Source organism: Nyctereutes procyonoides, unplaced genomic scaffold (assembly GCF_905146905.1).
Source record: "Nyctereutes procyonoides isolate TBG_1078 unplaced genomic scaffold, NYPRO_anot_genome, whole genome shotgun sequence".
Taxonomy (NCBI): domain Eukaryota; kingdom Metazoa; phylum Chordata; class Mammalia; order Carnivora; family Canidae; genus Nyctereutes; species Nyctereutes procyonoides.
The window spans coordinates 24,028,725-24,046,679 of record NW_026575122.1 but is presented as its reverse complement, the minus strand read 5'-3'; the positions used below and the strand labels follow the sequence as shown (position 1 = coordinate 24,046,679).

At 36.7% G+C, this 17,955-nt stretch overlaps 1 protein-coding gene across 1 annotated transcript in view; it reads left to right on the top strand.

Annotated features, from left to right (window-relative positions):
- ANO4 (anoctamin 4) overlaps positions 1 to 17,955 on the top strand; it is a 327,266-nt gene that overhangs the window by 297,754 nt on the left and 11,557 nt on the right. The window contains exons 23-25 of the mRNA XM_055336489.1: positions 5,929 to 6,081; positions 7,728 to 7,875; positions 14,024 to 14,143. Of these exons, the coding sequence (XP_055192464.1) occupies positions 5,929 to 6,081; positions 7,728 to 7,875; positions 14,024 to 14,143 (421 nt within the window). The remainder of the gene's footprint in view (positions 1 to 5,928; positions 6,082 to 7,727; positions 7,876 to 14,023; positions 14,144 to 17,955) is intronic.

Sequence of the window (17,955 nt, the reverse complement as noted above, 5' to 3'; positions counted from 1 at the left end):
AAGTCTATTTTGTCTGACATAAATATTGCTACCCTGCTTTCCATTTGCATGATAAATGTTTTTCCCCTTACTTTCAATCTGCATGTGTCTTTTCATCTGAAATGGATCTTTTGTAGGCAGCATATGGATGGGTCTTGCTTTTTTAATCATTCAGTCACCCTGTGTCTTTTGATTGTTTAATCAGTGTACAAAGTAATTGATATTTAGGTATTTAGTGCCATTTTGTTATTGATTTTTATGGTTGTTTTGTAATTCTGTTTCTCCTCTTGCTCTCTTCTCTCACAGGTTTATGGCTTTCTTTGGTGATACACTTGTATTTCTTTCTATTTTTTTTGTATATCTATTACTGATTTTTATTCATGTTTAACACTAGGTTTATATATAGCATCTTATGCATATAGCAATCTATATTAAGTTGGTGGTTACTTAAGTTTGAACCCATTCTAAAAGTACTAAATTTTCTCCCTCTCCCCCACATTTTAGATATATAGTGTCATACTTTACATCCTTTTATTTTGTGAATACTTTGATTTTTACAGATGTACTTAATCTTACTGCTTTTGTGCTTCCTACTTTTCCTTCTTCTGGTCTTTCCTTTCCAGTCAGAGAGTCCCCTTTAAAATTTCTTGTAAGACTGGTTTAGTGGTGATGAATTCCTATAACTTTTATTTGGGAAATTCTTTATCTCTCCTTCTGTTCTGAATAATAGCCTTGGGGGATAGAGTTTTCTTGGCCACAAGTTTTTCCTTGCAGCACTTTGAGTATATCATGCCACTTTCTTCTGGCCTGAAAAGTTTCTGTTGAAAAAACAACTGGATAGCCTTATGGGGTTTCCTTTGTATGTAATTTTTTTCCCCTTGCTGCTTTTAAAATTTTGTCTTTATTGCTACTTTTTGCCATTTCGATTATTATGTGTCTTGTATGGACCTCCTTTGGGTTGATTTTGTTGGGGGCTTTCTGTGCCTCATAGATCTGGACTTCTATTTCCTTCCCCAGATTTGGGAAGTTTTCAGTTTCATTTCTCAACTTTTCTGCATCCTTTACTTTCTTCTCCTTCTAGAATCCCCATAATGAGACTGCTATTCTGCTTAATGATGTCACTAAATTCCCTTAATCTATTCTCATTTTTTTAATATATTTTTTTCCTATTCAGTTTGGTTGTCTTCTAGGATTCTGTACTCCATGTCACTTTTGCTTCCCTTGATCTACTATATTCATCTCCTATAGGGTATTTTTAAGTTCAGCTATTTTAAGTTCTTCATGTCTTATTGGTCATTTTTTTATATTTTCTGTCTCTTTCTTTGGAGTGTCACTGAGATCCTCCACTTTTAAGTCCACTGAGTATTTTTATGACCATACTTTAAATTCTCTATCAGGCATATTGCTTATCTCTGGTTTGTATAGCTCTTTTGCTATGATTTTGTTCTTTAATTTGGGACACATTCTTCTGTCTCATTTTGTCTAACTAACTCACTGTGTCTGTTTCTATGTGTTAAGAAAGTCAACTGCATCTCCTGGTCTTGAAAGTAGTGGCCTTTTGAAGAAGAGATCCTGGACTGACCTACAGTGCAATGTCCCCTGTTCACCAGAATTGGGCACTTCAGGAGTATCTCCTATGTGCGTTTTGTATGCCATACTACTGGGGCTGAACCATGTTTGCCTTCAGTCATCTTCAATAGCTCTCTTTGCTTGTTGTGGGCACCATTTAGTCTCTATTTTGTTAGTGGGCTAGTCTGGGGCCATCTTGGGCTTGAGTAGGTCAAACCAAGCATTTGCTAGGGTTGTAGTCACACCAAATTGTACGGTACACCACTTCTTTGTCCCCTGAGAGGCTTTTGTTGTTTGGCGGGGCCTGCAGTCAAACCAGATATGTGCCCAATGCTGGGGTTGCAGTTGGACTGGTAAGTATGGTTTATCTTCCCCTCTCCTCAGGGCATGAGTCACTTTGGAGTGCTGCTGGTCACTGTGGGGGCTGCTTACACATGCCACCTCTTTGGAACTGCCTTAAATGTACTCCTGCCACTGGTGGGCTGGATGGGGCATGTTCATAGGAGAGCATGGCAGCAGAGTGAGCTGTTAGCAAGCTACGTGGAAAGTGTTCATGATGATTTTCACAGGTATCCATGTATCTAAGCTAGGAGACAGGGAAGGAAATGGCACTCAACCAGCTCTTCTGTTCTTGAAGAAGTCTCCTGAAGATCCCTGCCTTTCCAGCACATGCTTTGATATTAGTAAATAAAATTTCCCATATATCCTAGGTGTTTTTCAATTGCTGCTTTTATGCTGTATCTCAATGGAGTCATTTGTTGTGCTGTCTCTTTAAGGGCAGGGACTCAGTTTCCTATCACCCTCCAAATCTCCCAGAGCCGAGCTGCTAATTTTTAAAAGTTCCAGGTGTTACACCCCACTGTTTGAAATCCAGAGGTGTTTCACTTCATCAGTTTTTAGAAAGCCAGATGTTATGGGGATTCATCTTCCCAAGGCTGTTTCCCCATACCTGGGGTGCATCATATGAAGTCTACTCTTCTCTTTTCTCCATGCCTGTGGTGTCACTTCCTCCAGTGGATGGTCTTACAGGTCAGTTTGGTTATCAATGGTGTCTTCACTCTTTTATGATATAGCCTGTCCTCTATGATTAGCTGTGGAAAGTATGTTCTGCCCATCTTTGGGTCATTTTCTGGGTTATTTTTACTGATGTGGGTATTAACTAGGTATATCTAGATATAAGGTGAGCTTAGCATCCTATTACTCTGCCATCATTCTCAGAAATCACAAAGACAGTTTTTGAGAATACTGTTTATAGCAATAAATGCATGTATTAAGAAATTTAAAAGATCTCAAATATCCTAACTATACTCAAGGAACTAGAAAAAAAAGAACTATGCCCAAAGTTACCAGAAGGAAAGAAATTATGAAGATCAAAACAGAAATAAATGAAATAGAGACCAGAAGAACAATAGACAAGATCAACAAAACTGAGAGCTGATTTGCTGAAAAAATAAAATTGACAAACCTTTAGCTAAGAAAAAAGACACGTAGGATTATGAGACTATAATGAACAATTACATGCCAACAAATTAGATAACCTAGAAGAAATGGATAGATTTCTAAAAACGTAAAACCTCTAAGAGTGAATCAGAAAGGAATAGAAAATCTGAATAGACCACTAGCAAGAGATTAAGTCAGTAATAAAAAATATCCTACCACAGCAAACCTGGGACCATATGGATTTACTGGTGAATTCTACCAAACATTTAAAGAAGAATTAATAACAAATCCTTCTCAAACTATTCCAAAAAAAAAGCAGAGGGAACATTTTCAAACTCATTCTGCAACCCCAGCATTATACTGATACCAAACCCAGGTAAGGATACTACATGAAAACCATGAGCAAGTATCCTGGATAAATATAAATGCAAAAATTCTCAACAAAATATTAGTAAACTAATCATTTTAGTATCTTCTTGAACTCAAACACCATGACCAAATGGGATTTATCCCTGGGATGCAGGCTGGTTGAAAATAGGCAAGTTGAATATAATACATTAGTAGAATGAGAGAGAAAAATCATATGATTATCTCAACAGATTCAGAGAAAGCATTTGATAAAATACAACACCCTTTCATTATAAAAACCCTCAACAGATTTGGTATAGAAGGAACATACCTCAACATAATAAAGACTGTATATGATAAACCCACAGCTAACATACTCAGTGGAGAAAAAATTGAAAGTTTTTCCTCTAAGATCAAGAACAAGACAAGGATATTCACTCTCCCTACTCTTATTCAATGAAGTACTGGAAATCCCAGCTAGAACAATTAGGCAAGACAAAGAAAAGACATCCAAATCAGAAAAGAAGTAAAATTATCACTATTTTCAGATGAAATTCATGATTTTATATATAGGAAATCTCAAAGATTCAACCAAAAAAAAAAAAAACCTGTCAGCACTAATCAACAATTTCAGTAAAGCTGCAGTATAAAATCAACAGAAATCATTTGCGTTTCTATACACTAATAATGAAACATCTGAAAGAGATAAAACTAGTCCGTTTAGAATAGCATCAAAATCAGTACCTAGGAATAGATTTAACCAAGGAAGTGACAGATCTGTACAATGAAACCTACAGGACTTTGCTGAACGAAACTGAAAAGACACAAATGGAAAGACATCCTGTGTTCATGGATTGGAAGAGTTAATATTGTTAAAATGTCCATACTACCCAAAACCGTCTGTAGATTCAGTGCAATTTCCATTAAAATACAAATGGCATTCTTCACAGAAACAAACAAACAAAAACTAAACTAAAATTTGTATGGAACCACAAAAACCCTGAATAGCCAAAACAACCCTGTGGAAAAAGAACAAAGTTGACAATATCACACTTCCTAATTTCAAACTATGTTATAAGTATGGTAACAAAAACCGTATCTTACTGCCATAAAATTAAACATATAGACCAATGGAATGAAATAGGAACCCAAGAATTAAACTCCTGCATGTATGATCAACTGATATTTGACAAGAGAACCAAGAATACTTAATGGGGAAAGGATGGTCTCTTCAACAAATGGTATTAGAAAAACTGGATAGACACATGCAGAAAAATTAAATTGGACTCCTGTCTTACATCACTTACAAAAAATGAACTCAGAATAGATCAGAGATTTAAACATAATAATCAGCACCATACATACAGGAAAAGAGCCATAAAATCAAGAATAAGTAAGTTCTTCACTATAAGCAGAGTTGCAGGAGCTACTAAGGAAGCAATAATTACAATTATGAGAGGTTCCCCAGAGGTCACATGGAGCTTACCCTTGAAGGAAGAATCGAATCTCACCATCGTATGAATAAAAACACTAAGTAGATGATATGGCCCCATCAAACCAGAAGTCCAGTGTGACTAAAATAGAGGATTATTTGGGAAACCTGTCCAGGCATGAGGTATGTTTGTAAATGAGGTTTGGAAGATCCTTGAATGGTACAGTGAAAAGTTTAAGATTTAATCTATAGACAATCTTCTGAAACATTCAAAATAGGGAGATGATTGATATGATTATGGGCTTTAACCAATATTGACAGCAATGAGATGAGGGAGGGAGGTGAAAGTCTGAGGCAGAGAAGTCCGTTAGAACGTGAGAGTCTGACCTCTAGTAGGAAGAGTGGAGACTAATGGTCATGAAAGGTAAGCTAGATGAGACCTGGTATTTATGCAAGACTAATCTGACGGAAAGGAAGACATGAAGGGAGGAACAGATTTAAGGATGAGATTGAGGTTTATGATTGAATCAAGGTTTGGAGAGTGTTGCTTCTATAGCATAACAGCACACAACTGGAAATTCCCCACTAAGATTCAGGGTGAGAGAGAGGAAATTGAGAATCCTTATCAGAGATAGTGATAATGAAGTCATGAGAGTAGATGGACTGACCCAAGAGAAGAAGAAAGTCAGCAGAAGGGTGAAACCAAGGAGAAAACTAAGGGAGATGCCTGTTCCTATTGGTGGGTGAAGAGCCAGCAGCATAGGCATGGGGTATGAATGTGATCAAAGATGGGTAACACCCCGAAGGTGGCATTGCCACAGAGATGAAGTCAACAGGCTCTTCATGACTCAGGAATCACAGTACTCACATTAGAATTACTTCTCAATTGTGTGTCAAGCAAGTTACTTGGCCTCTTAATGCCTCTATTTCCTCACATGTAAAATAAGGGTAGGTTATTGTGAAAACTAAATGAGCTGATAGATGTGAAGTAATTATCACAGTATTTTCTTGTTACTTTCTAAAATAGTCTAAAAAGACAAAAACAAGCTATGCAATCATCCATTTAGCCAAGTACTTTTTGTATTCAGATTATCATCCTTTTGAAAATAGTAATGGAAAAAAACAAAACTCTTTGTTCTTTTTCATTATTTCTTCTCTAGTTCTTCAGTTTGGATTCACAACTATCTTCGTGGCAGCTTTTCCCCTAGCACCACTTCTGGCCTTACTGAATAACATAATTGAAATTCGGCTGGATGCTTACAAATTTGTCACACAGTGGAGGCGACCTTTAGCTTCAAGGGCCAAAGACATAGGTAAGTTGGATTTGATGTTTTTTTTTAAAGATATTAGCCATCTGGTGGATAAAATAAAAACAGACATCAACTTTAAATTTTTTACTAATTGTTTCCATGTAAGATGAAGTAACTCATTCTTGCAAAAGAATAATTATGTTAGCTTTAAATAATATTGGACAAGAAATAAAGCTGCCTATTTGGAAATTTATAATTTCCAGTACTGGAGAATTTGTGCTTAAATAGACTTTCAATTTGGTTATTTGAACTTGGAATCTAGGATTTTTATTTATTATCACTTATTTCCTTTTTAAAGTAATCTCCCACTTGCTTTATTTTGTTTTGCCCTTGCTCAAATGTTTCCCTGTGTCACATAAAGCTCAATCCAGTTTTTCTAAAGATGAAGATGGCTTTGGCCTTTGACAGGAGAGGCTGAGTTGAATCAGATGCAGCCTCTTGAGTGCTGCTTGAGATCAGAGACCATCTTTTATTCATTTCTGCATCAAATGCTTAGTATAGAGCCAGCAGGCACTCAGTGTGTCTTGGCTCACAGTGGCCTTTAACCTCCATATGAAACAAACCCACATTCAGTGAGCACCTACCCTGGATCAACGCAACAGGGGCTGGGCCCATCCAGCTGTCTGCACCCTTCAGGAGCTCCCAGCCTGATAGTGACTTGACAGTGTGAGTGCCCATCTTATTGGGTAATGTATTGGTGCCTTATTGCTGATGAGAACTCTCTGACTTACGTTTGATCCTGACCGAGTCAGTAAGTCATGAGCATCAGCACATCCACAAAAACTTCTTCAAAGCCAAAGTATCTGCAAGTACAAATTCTTACTCTTGGTTACAAGCATCAGTATTGGGTAATTTGAAAGGACTGATAAAATTAGTTTCCCCAGTAGTTTTTATACTATTATTTCTGCTATTGTGTCTTGAACTAATATAACACTTTTTTTATAAATTTATTTTTTATTGGTGTTCAATTTGTCAACAAATAGAATAACACCCATTGCTCATCCCGTCAAGTGCCCCCCTCAGTGCCCGTCACCCAGTCACCCCCACCCCCCGCCCACCTCCCTTTCTACCACCCCTTGTTCATTTCCCAGAGTTAGGAGTCTCTCATGTTCTGTCTCCCTCTCTGATATTTCCCACTCACATTTTCTCCTTTCCCCTTTATTCCCTTTCATTATTTTTTATATTCCCCAAATGAATGAGACCATATGTTTGTCCTTCTCCGATTGACTTATTTCACTCAGCATAATACCCTCCAGTTCCATGTCGTTTCTAATGGCTGAGTAATATTCCATTGTATACATAGACCACAGCTTCTTTGTCCATTCGTCTTTCGATGGACACCGAGGCTCCTTCCACAGTTTGGCTATTGTGGACATTGCTCCTATAAACATCGGCGTGTAGGTGTCCCAGCGTTTCACTGCATCTGTGTCTTTGGGGTAAATCCCCAGCAGTGCAATTGCTGGTTCATAGGGCAGATCTATTTTTAACTCTTTGAGGAACTTCCACACAGTTCCAGAGTGACTGCACCAGTTCACATTCCCACCAACAGTGCAAGAGGGTTCCCCTTTTTCCACATCCTCTCCAACATTTGTGGTTTCCTGCCTTGTTAATGTTCCCCATTCTCACTGGTAACACTTCTTTTTGAATAGGAATTTGGTATGGAATCCTTGAAGGCATCGGCATTCTCTCTGTTATTACAAATGCATTTGTCATAGCGATAACATCTGACTTTATCCCTCGTTTGGTGTATGCTTATAAGTATGGACCTTGTGCAGGCCAAGGAGAAGCTGGACAAAAGTAAGTTTGTCCTAAAACTGTCATGAAGTCCCCATTTCCTATGCACGGTGTGATGCTGGCACACTCAGACAGAAGCTTCTGCACTGGAGTAACCCAGGATGAGAAGGACAGCAGTGGGGGAGGTAGAATTATGATGACGCTACCAGCCAAAGAAAATACATTCTCATCTACTGAAAAGATGGGGCTCAACATAGGTAACCCAAGTTTTAGGTGGAATTAATAATTTCTCCCACCCCTGACCCTTGCCTACTGTGAATTCAGAAGTGCTATGCTAAAGCTCATGTTCTGAGCCAAAAAAATTAGCACATACTCTAGTATACAGTTGTGCCATCTTTATGAGTTTGTAAGAGGATAGTTACAATTTGATTCCTCTTGTGTCATCATATGGAGACTTTGGAAGTTCTACATGGGAAATATGCAACCATGTTATAAGTACCCTAGAAGTATTCTATAAATATTTGTGGAATAAGTAACTGAATGATTCTTTCCTGGGTATTGACCTGACCAATGTACATATTACCCAAGGCAAATCCAATTCTATGGCATCACCTAAGTGATTCCCAAAAGCCAGAGCTTTCTGGGTATTTCTGGTCAGGTAAATTCCAGGCAAAATTAAAACATGTCCCCTAGATTTCGTTTCTATAACTTTGGGCAGAGACAATAAATTTAACATACTTTAATGGGAAAAAAATCTTTGGCTAAAATAAAATAATTCTGTTCTAATTGTGGGATTTAGATGTCTGTAGATCACAGTGGAGTATGTTTTGGGAGTCTTTTTAACACCCCAGAAATTATCCCATGTGGGCTATGGCAATTCACAGAGGCAGCCCTGCCTCTTGGTTTACTAGTCAGAACTAAACTAATCCTGTATAACCACTGTAGTTGGATTAGCCCCAAGGAATAAAGTGCTACCAAATCAAGTTAGCCAAATTCATGCACCCCTAGCCTAGGTCCAGTTTCATTATTAATCCTACATGAATGCTTTAAGGCATAGATGATTGAATGTAATAAAGCTTACCATCTAGCTATTCAAAGAGACTTCTATAAAGTTCTTTACTATAATAATCATGTGGCCATTAGACGCTAATTATCTAGCAACTTTAAGTGAACATACCATCCCATTTTAAGAGATTTAAAGACATGTTATACTATTCACTTATTCTTTCTAATTCTATTGCCGACATTCTCTGCTTGGCTGAGCCTAGAAAAGCTTGCCTTTGTTTAAACCACTTTCCCGTCTGTTTTGCATTTGATTCTCAAAACAACCCTGGGAGTGGGACATGCATTATTACCCTCACTTTGAAGAACAGAAAGAGATTGAGAGATTAAATCCAGAATCACAAAGCAGAGTAACTGATAGAACCCACATGAAGGCAAAGCCTAGACTCATACAGTGCTCTCCATTCTGAACCACAGGGCCCAGGGGCAATTGCCAATAAATGTTTATCCAGTTCATCTAACTCCCCAGGGGTTTAAGTCCCAGTGGTTATTTAATTTTTTTCTCAATTGCAAATATAATGAAACCTGTCTTGGTTTGGGTGGAACACAAAAAATAAAGCAGGAACATGTATGTGCAGTTGATACTGAATCAAAGCTTTAGAATGTTGAGAGTTTATTAGAGTTAAGACATGTTCATGGAGATTAAAATTTAACAGTCTCCTTGATTCAGTTTTATGGGGCTCACCTGGACTATTTTTTTTTTTACATATAACCTTTCTCTTTCCCTTAAGAGACTTCTGCCATTTTCAATGTTTATAGATATACATTCTATATTCTAATCCGTTAGTCATGTTTCTTGTTTTCAAATAGTTAAATTTGTATAAGTTTATTCATGAATCTTATTTTCTGCCCCACCAGCTACACTATTATCCTTTTTAAGGTTTTTTGGTTTGTTTTTGGTTTTGGTTTGGTTTGGTTTGGTTTGGTTTTTGCCCATTTGGAAATGCTTTAGAAATGATTGAACTCATGGCGGAGCAGCATTGTCAAATTTTAGAATGTAAAAGGCTTTTGGGGTAGTATGTGCATAGTCAAATTCCACTTGTTATGATCCCATTCACCTATAGAAATGCCACATTTCAATTGAAGCTGCCTCTAAATCAAGGTTACTCCAACTAAGCCAACCTCAAAACTCCAGACTGCCTCAAAGCCTTCTTCTTACTGTTTTTTCAGCTTTCGCTGGCTTCTCCAAAGATGAGAGTTTGATGCATATGCCCAGAGTCAGTCAGTCACATGCCCTTGTCCCTATGACAGAGGGACTTCCAACCACAATCTCACTGCTATCATGAGTGGTCAGTGAATGCATTTTCAGTGCCATAGAGGGGAAGACGTTCTCATTTTCTAGCCAGATCTGAACATGAGAGGAATACCGTGATTTGAGGCAATATTCTCCACACAGTGGGTACACAAGAAACTTTCAAGTGTTTCATCTTTCCTCTTAAGACATTTATTAAGGCATTTTTGCTGCACCCTGCCTAGGTAGATTACTGGACCAATGCCCATGCTTAGCTTATTCAGTGCTTACAAAATAAAGTCACTTCCTCTTTCAGGAGATCTTCACTTGAACCCTCTAGAAAAGTGCTTAGAGAACTAAAGTCATCTCTGGTATGCATCAGGAGATAGAAATTATGAAGCAAAATTGAAGGTGTATACTATAAGACTGTTCTGTCGATCAGAGTTGAATTTCAGTCAACAAACTAAAATTATTTTTCAAACAGCACAAAAAAATCATTTTGAGCCCTCCACTCCTATCCATTGAATGTAATTAACTACATTGTTATCAGGCCAGAGTTGTGGAACATTCTCTAAGAATATGTGCAGGCCTTAGGATTATTGTGAGGTATATATCTGATTTAGTGATCTAACTAAAAGATTGTAAGGAGTTAGAGACTTGATCAAGAGCGCAATGCTCAAACTGTCACAGAACAAACCACAAATATCTTAATAAATTATAAGGAATATATTTTTGCAAATTGTAAGTCAATAGATCAACATCATAACCAATTACAAGGTTTTGTTTAAAAACATAAAGCTGACAATGCTTTATATAATACTCTTTTATCATGTCATATTTATTTATTTATTCATTATTTATTGCAATAAGTCAGAAGTCCACTTTCTTTTGTCATCTTATTAGCCTATCTATAAATAAATTCATAAATTTGTCATTTATTATCTATAAGGCACATTTGACTCTAAATGCATAAACCAGATCTTATTTCTTCTAGCTTTTTCATTGTTTGGACCCTACCCCCATTCTGTTTGAGGTTTTAGATATAGTGACACAAAGGCACATTTAATCGCAAAGTTCAAAGACACTCTGCAATTTAAGCTGGATTCTACAAATTCAAAAATCAACTTCAAGTTCTTTTCTTTCCCTTAAAACTCATTACTAATGATCATTAGTTCATCTTTTTCCTTATAGTAAAGGACTGGAAACAGTACATCATGAATGATTTTTAAACCAGAATTCTCACATTTAAATAAATGTGGTCTTCACAGAACTTACTTGAAAGAGGCATGCATCATAATTCAAACAATACTACCCTTACATAAAATATTTTCTGAATCTCCTATCTTGGAAATACCTTCAGGGGCCCTCTACCCACCCCTTAAGAAAATTAACTTTGTGTTTTTATATTCACAGAAACCCTTCCTTTGTCTGATAGTTTTTTTCTAGTTACTACTTCATTTTTCCTCTAACTTGGAGCTGGTGGTGTGCCACATTGAGGCATAGTGATCTCCTGACAGCAGATAGGGATCGACATGGGATCTGCTACTGCCTGTTTCCTCCAGACTGACACACGAATGCCATTGGCTGAACTTCATACAAGGAATTGTGGGAAATCTTTCCCTGAATTGATGACTACCCTCAACTATTTATTGTGGAAAATAGCTAAGATTCTACCGCAGTGAAAAGACTTTGAGAAATGCCCAGATATTTCAATATTAGCAGTCCCTCTCCTTCCTGATTATGGAAAGGAAATGGAAGGAAGACTTATACAGCTGATAACTATATGGACACATACTAGATCCATGTGTCATGCTTTGTACATGGGAATACAGAACCGCCAAAGGCACATTTTCAACTTGGATTTATGACTGACAGTACATGAATATGCTTAATAAATAGGTCAGAGATATATCCTCTTTATTTTGAAAGTAGAGTGTTGTCCATGAAGCTGGTATTTTATTTAAATTTAGATTTTTCTCAATCGAGTTTTTGGACAGAGCAGCCATTAGGACACTGCTTAATCTCAGTAAAGCCACAGGGCTGCACCTAAGAAAGAGTGCAGGAGGGGTTGTGAATATTTCATTTCAATGTTGGTCATGTTTTCTGCCAGTTTCCAGAGCTCCTTTCCTTTCCCACTGTTTGGCTCCTAAGAAGATTCTGCTGTATTCTATAGTTCACAAAAACCGGCTCACTCTCTATGACAGCTAATAATCATCAAAGCACTAATTTGCTTTCATGTCCTGTTCCAGGCAGTTCAAAGAGGAGGGAGACATTATTCCAAATTACCCTTGCAAAGAGTGGTAGGGGGGACCTGCTGCTGGTTGGATTAAGGCATGTTACACACCCACTGAACATTTGTTTCACCCATCAGTGACTTGATAAATGGGTACTTCTGCTTGATTCATTTTTTTTTTAATTTTTATTTATTTATGATAGTCACACACAGAGAGAGAGAGGCAGAGACACAGGCAGAGGGAGAAGCAGGCTCCATGCATCGGAAGCCCGACGTGGGATTCGATCCCGGGTCTCCAGGATCGCGCCCTGGGCCAAAGGCAGGCGCCAAACCACTGCGCCACCCAGGGATCCCTTGGTTCATTTTTTAAGGCCATGATAAAACCTCAGTGATTTGTCTTGCGCAAGACAACACACAGAACTCATGTACTATCGGGTCTGTGTTTGTGTCATCATTTTGATTTGGTGTTCAGCATCTTGGAATAATCATGCCAGACAAGTTAATGGAGAGAATGAGAAAGCTATGATTTTTTTCATTAAATCAATATTTATTTATTGTACCTTCTGCAAGGTACAAGAAATAAATTAATAGTAGCCACTCACGTTTAATTAAGATCTTGCTATAGGCTAAGCACTCTGTCACTGGCTTTACATGTATCATTTTGTTTAATCCCCACAATGACTCTATCAGGTAGTCACTTTTGTTAAAGAAGTTATATAACTTACTAAATTTGCATGGTTAGAAAGCAGAAAAGCTACAATTTGACCCTCAAACCCAAGTTTTTAGTATTGAAATATACTGACTCCTAGCACAGAGTAAAAGCCATGTTCTCAGTAAGTTTATTAACCCTAAGGTATATAGACAATAACTTTATTTCTGATCCATTCTAAAGACTGTGATATTATCTCTGATAGTTTAGCTTTCCTCAAATGAAATCAATTGAGTTTGATATTTACTGGATTCCTACACTACACAAAACTGCCCTAGGATATAAAAATACCTATGACACTTGTTCTGCTCCAAAAAACAACTGCAATCTAAAGAAAACCCATATGTACAGTAATGGTGAAGTTAGATATAGGCAGCACCATATAGAAGAAGAAATGAGTCTTTTTCTGGGAAGATTAGGACATCTTCCCAGATGGGGTGCCATTTCAATTGGTCATTGAAAAATTTCTACTTAGAAAGAAATGAAGAGGGAATCCCAAGAGAAAAGACAAACTGAACAGAGATATGAAAGCTTATGCAGGGAATATAGTCTAGCATGACTATAGCAAGGGATGTGAGTTTGGAGGGGAGGCGTAGTAACACCAGTCACATTCAGGGTATTATGAGAGAATACAGGTATTCATTAATAAAGGAATGTGTTTGTGTGTGCATGTGTGTTTACATCATCAAGGAAAGAAACTGTGGCTTACCTGTAATTTATACTAATCATGCAGTACTGTCTTTCATCTATTGATTGGGATAGTGATGTCTGTATGATGACTTTGAACAAGAAGAACTAGAATAAAAGAATGACTTGTTCCTGAGGGTTTTTCAGTATATCCTAATTTGAATGATTATGACAAGGCAAAGCCAGCTAAAGGCATTTATAAGTGCAAGAGTTTGTAGGAAGTAGAGACTTCAGTGAATTGGATGCAGAGGTGACCAGAGCTCTAATTATATAATTCATTTTCTCTCAGGTGCATGGTTGGCTATGTGAATGCCAGTTTATCTGTGTTTCTAATTTCTGACTTTGAGAACCGATCTGAGCCTGAGTCTGATGGCAGTGAGTTCTCCGGTACTCCTCTCAAGTACTGCAGGTGAGGATGGCACTCAGCCAAACCTGGGCTGGCTCTGCCATGGGGAGGTTTTGCTTAGACAGCCCTTTCTGACTGAATGGGTTTAAAGAAGTGGTTCTCAACCTTGATCATGCATTAAAATCCACTGGAGAATTTTAAAATCTCCTCTGGACCAACTGTGACCTAGTAAATTAAAACAGAATCTCTCACGTGGAACCCAGACATCCAGATCCAGGGAGTCAAATAAGAGTAATCCAAAGAGACCCACACCAAGACATAATGAAGATGTCAAAAGTTAAAGATAAGGATATTTACAGCAGTAAGAGAAAAACAACTTGTTACACTATGAGGGGAAACCCCCCCCACCAATAAAATGATCAGATTTCTCAGTAGAAACTTGATAGGTCAGAAGGATATGGCATGATCTGTTCAAAGTGCCAAAAGGAAAAAAAAACTGCCAATGAATAATAATTCTGCTCAGCAACAGTGTCCTTCAAAACTGAAGGAGAAATGAAGAGTTTTCCAGGCAAGCAAAAGCTAAAGGATTTCATTACCACCAGACCAGCCTAACAAAGGTTAAAGGAATTAATCTTTAATTTCTAAGGTTAAATTTCTTTATGCTGAAATGGAGGGGTACTAGTTAGTAACAAGAAAATAGATGAAAGCATAAATTTCACTGGTAAATATTATAGAAAAGAAGTGGAAATAATCATTTATAATGTTAGTATGAGGGTAAAAGACAAAACTAGTAATAATCATTATAACTACATTAACTAGTTAAGGGATATAAAAATATGGAAATGTGAACAAAATGTTGGAGGTAGAGTAAAAAAATATAGTTTCATAATGTAATCTGACCTAAATAATTATCAACTTAAAATAGACTGTTAGTTGTTATATGTAAGCCTTGTAATAACCACAAAGAAAAAACCTCATAGATTCATGAAAGAGAAAGGAATCCAAGCACACCACTAAGGAAAGCCATCAAATCATAAAGGAAGAGAGCAAGGAAAAAAAAAAAAAGGAACAGAGAGGAACTACAAAATAGCCAGAAAATAATTAACAAATAAGTACATACCTATCAGTAACTACTTTATATGTAAATTCTAAAATACATTCTTCAATCAAAAGAGTGGCTGAATGAATTAAAAGACAAGACTGATCTATTTGCTTCCTATAAGAGACTCACTTCTGATGTAAGGACACAAATAGGCTGAAACTGAAGGGATTAAAAAAGATATTCCATGCAAATAAAACTTTAAGGAAAGCTGAGATAGCTATGTTGTCTGCTTTAAATACAGATTTTTTTAAAAGAATGTAATAGACAAAGATCATTATATAATGATAAAAGGGTTAGTCAGTCCAACAAGAAGATACATTTCCCAACATACCCAACCAATAGACACCTGATATATAAAACAAATATTAATAGACCTAGGGAGAAATAGATAGCATTAAACTAATAGTAGAGAACTTTAATACCCCACTTACAACAAAGGATAAATCATCCAGACAGAAAAGTCAATAAAATAAGTGGTCTGTACAACATTTTATAGGTATATACAGAGCATTCGATCCAAAAGCAACAGAATGCATACATTTCAAGTGCATGTGAAACATTCTCCAGAATACAAATCAAAACCACAATGAGATACCACCTCACAGCAGTGAGAATGGCTAAAATTAACAAGTCAGGAAACAACAGATGTTGGCAAGGATTTGGAGAAAGGAGAACAAACCTTTTACACTGTTGGTGGGAATGCAAGCTGGTGCAGCCACTCTGGAAAACATGTGGAGGTTCTTCAAGAAGTTAAAAATAGAGCTACCCTATGACCCAGCAATTGCACTACTGGGTATTTATCCAAAGGATACAAACATAGTGATCCTAAGGGGCACCTCACCCCATTGTTTACATCAGCAATTTCCACAATAGCCAAACTATGGAAAGAGCCCAAATGTCCATCAATAGATGAGTGGATAAAGAAGGTGGTGTTTACACACACACACACACACACACACACACACACACACGGAGAGAGAGAGAGGAATATTACTCATCCATCAAAATGAAGTCTTGCCATTTATATCAACATGGATGGAACTGGAGGGTATTATGCTAAACAAAATATCTCAGTCAGAGAAAGATGATTATCATATGATCTCACTCATATGTGAAAGTTAAGAAACAAAACAGAAGATCATGAGGGTAACTGGGTGATGGGCATTAAGGAGGGTACTTGATGTAATATGCACTGGATGTTATATGCAACTGATGAATCACTAACCTCAAACTAATAATACATCATATGTTAATTGAATTTAAGTTAAAAATAAAAAGAAATAGAATAGATCATGTTCTGCCACAAAACAAGTCTTAAACAATTTAAGAAGATTGAAATCACATGAAGCATCTCTTCTGATCCCAAGGCCAATGGTATGAAATGAGAAATTACAAGAAGAAAACTAGAAAAACTCACAAATATGTGGAGATTAAACATGCTACTGAACATCCAATGGGTCAAAGGAGAAATAAGATATAGCTAGAGACATTTAGAAATAGACACATAATGTACCAAAACATATGAGATGTGGTAAAAGCAATTCTAAGAGGAATGTTCATAGCAATAAATGCCTACCTCAAGAAACAAGAAAAATCTCAACCTAACTTTATATCTCCAGGAGAAGGAAGGAAGGAAAGATGAATGAACAAACGAATGAAGTTAGGAGAAGGAAGAAAGTAACAAAATCAGAGTAGAAATAAGACTAAAAACAAATAGAAAAGATCAATGAAACTAGGAGGTAGTTCTTCTTTGTAAAGATAAATAAACGAAACTTTAGCTAGACTTTCCAAGAAAAAAAATATTCAAATGAATGAGAAGTGAAAGAGGATACATGATAACTGATACCACAGAAAAACAAAGGCTCATAAGAGACCAGTGGACAATTATATACCAACAACTTGACAGCCTCAAAGAAATGGATAAATTCCTTGAAACATATAAACCATCAAGGCCAAATCAGGAGCAGAAGGTAAGGTATAATAAGTTCCTGAAAATGTTTTAATTCTTGCGTTACATGGTAGACATGAGGGTTTATCATACTAAGTATTAAATAAATATAAAGGTTAGAGAGAAGAATATGAATGGATCAATGAGATTAGTTTAAAAAATTAAATATGATGAGGTTGTACCTGAAGTTGAAAATAATGTTCTATGGAAATGCAAAAGATGAAGAATAGTCAAGATACTTCTGAAGAATAATAGTAGAGATTTACTTTATGTTAGAATTAGTATAAAATTATAATCAGTGTAATGGTGTCACAGAATCAAATAAATAGAAAATGGAATAGAATTGAGAACTCAAAAATTGCATATTAATTAAAGGTATAATCACAAAATAACACATACATTATGATTTCATTTATATAGAGTTCAAAGCAGACAAACTCAGCAGTTTTACTCAGAAACACTTGCATAAGTAGTAGAACTATAAAGAGAAGCAGAAAATTAAATAGCAGTTATCTCTCTGGGTATCTGGGATTGCCAGCAAGGCATTTCTAAGTTACTAACCACGTTCTAGGACTTACCTTAGATGGCGGTTATGAGAAGTTCACTCTTGTTCTTTCAAATGTACATGTACTTTTACATTTCAAAAATGGGAACGAATTAAGTATACCTGGAACTGGAAAAAAATGTTTACAAGCCATAATCTAAGTGGGAACGTCCTGCTTTTCCCACACGTAAAACTGAAGCCAAGAAATTACAAGTGTTATGTTTTGAAAACAATTCTAACTCACTTGGAAAAATTCCTGCAAACATTGACACTGCTGGACC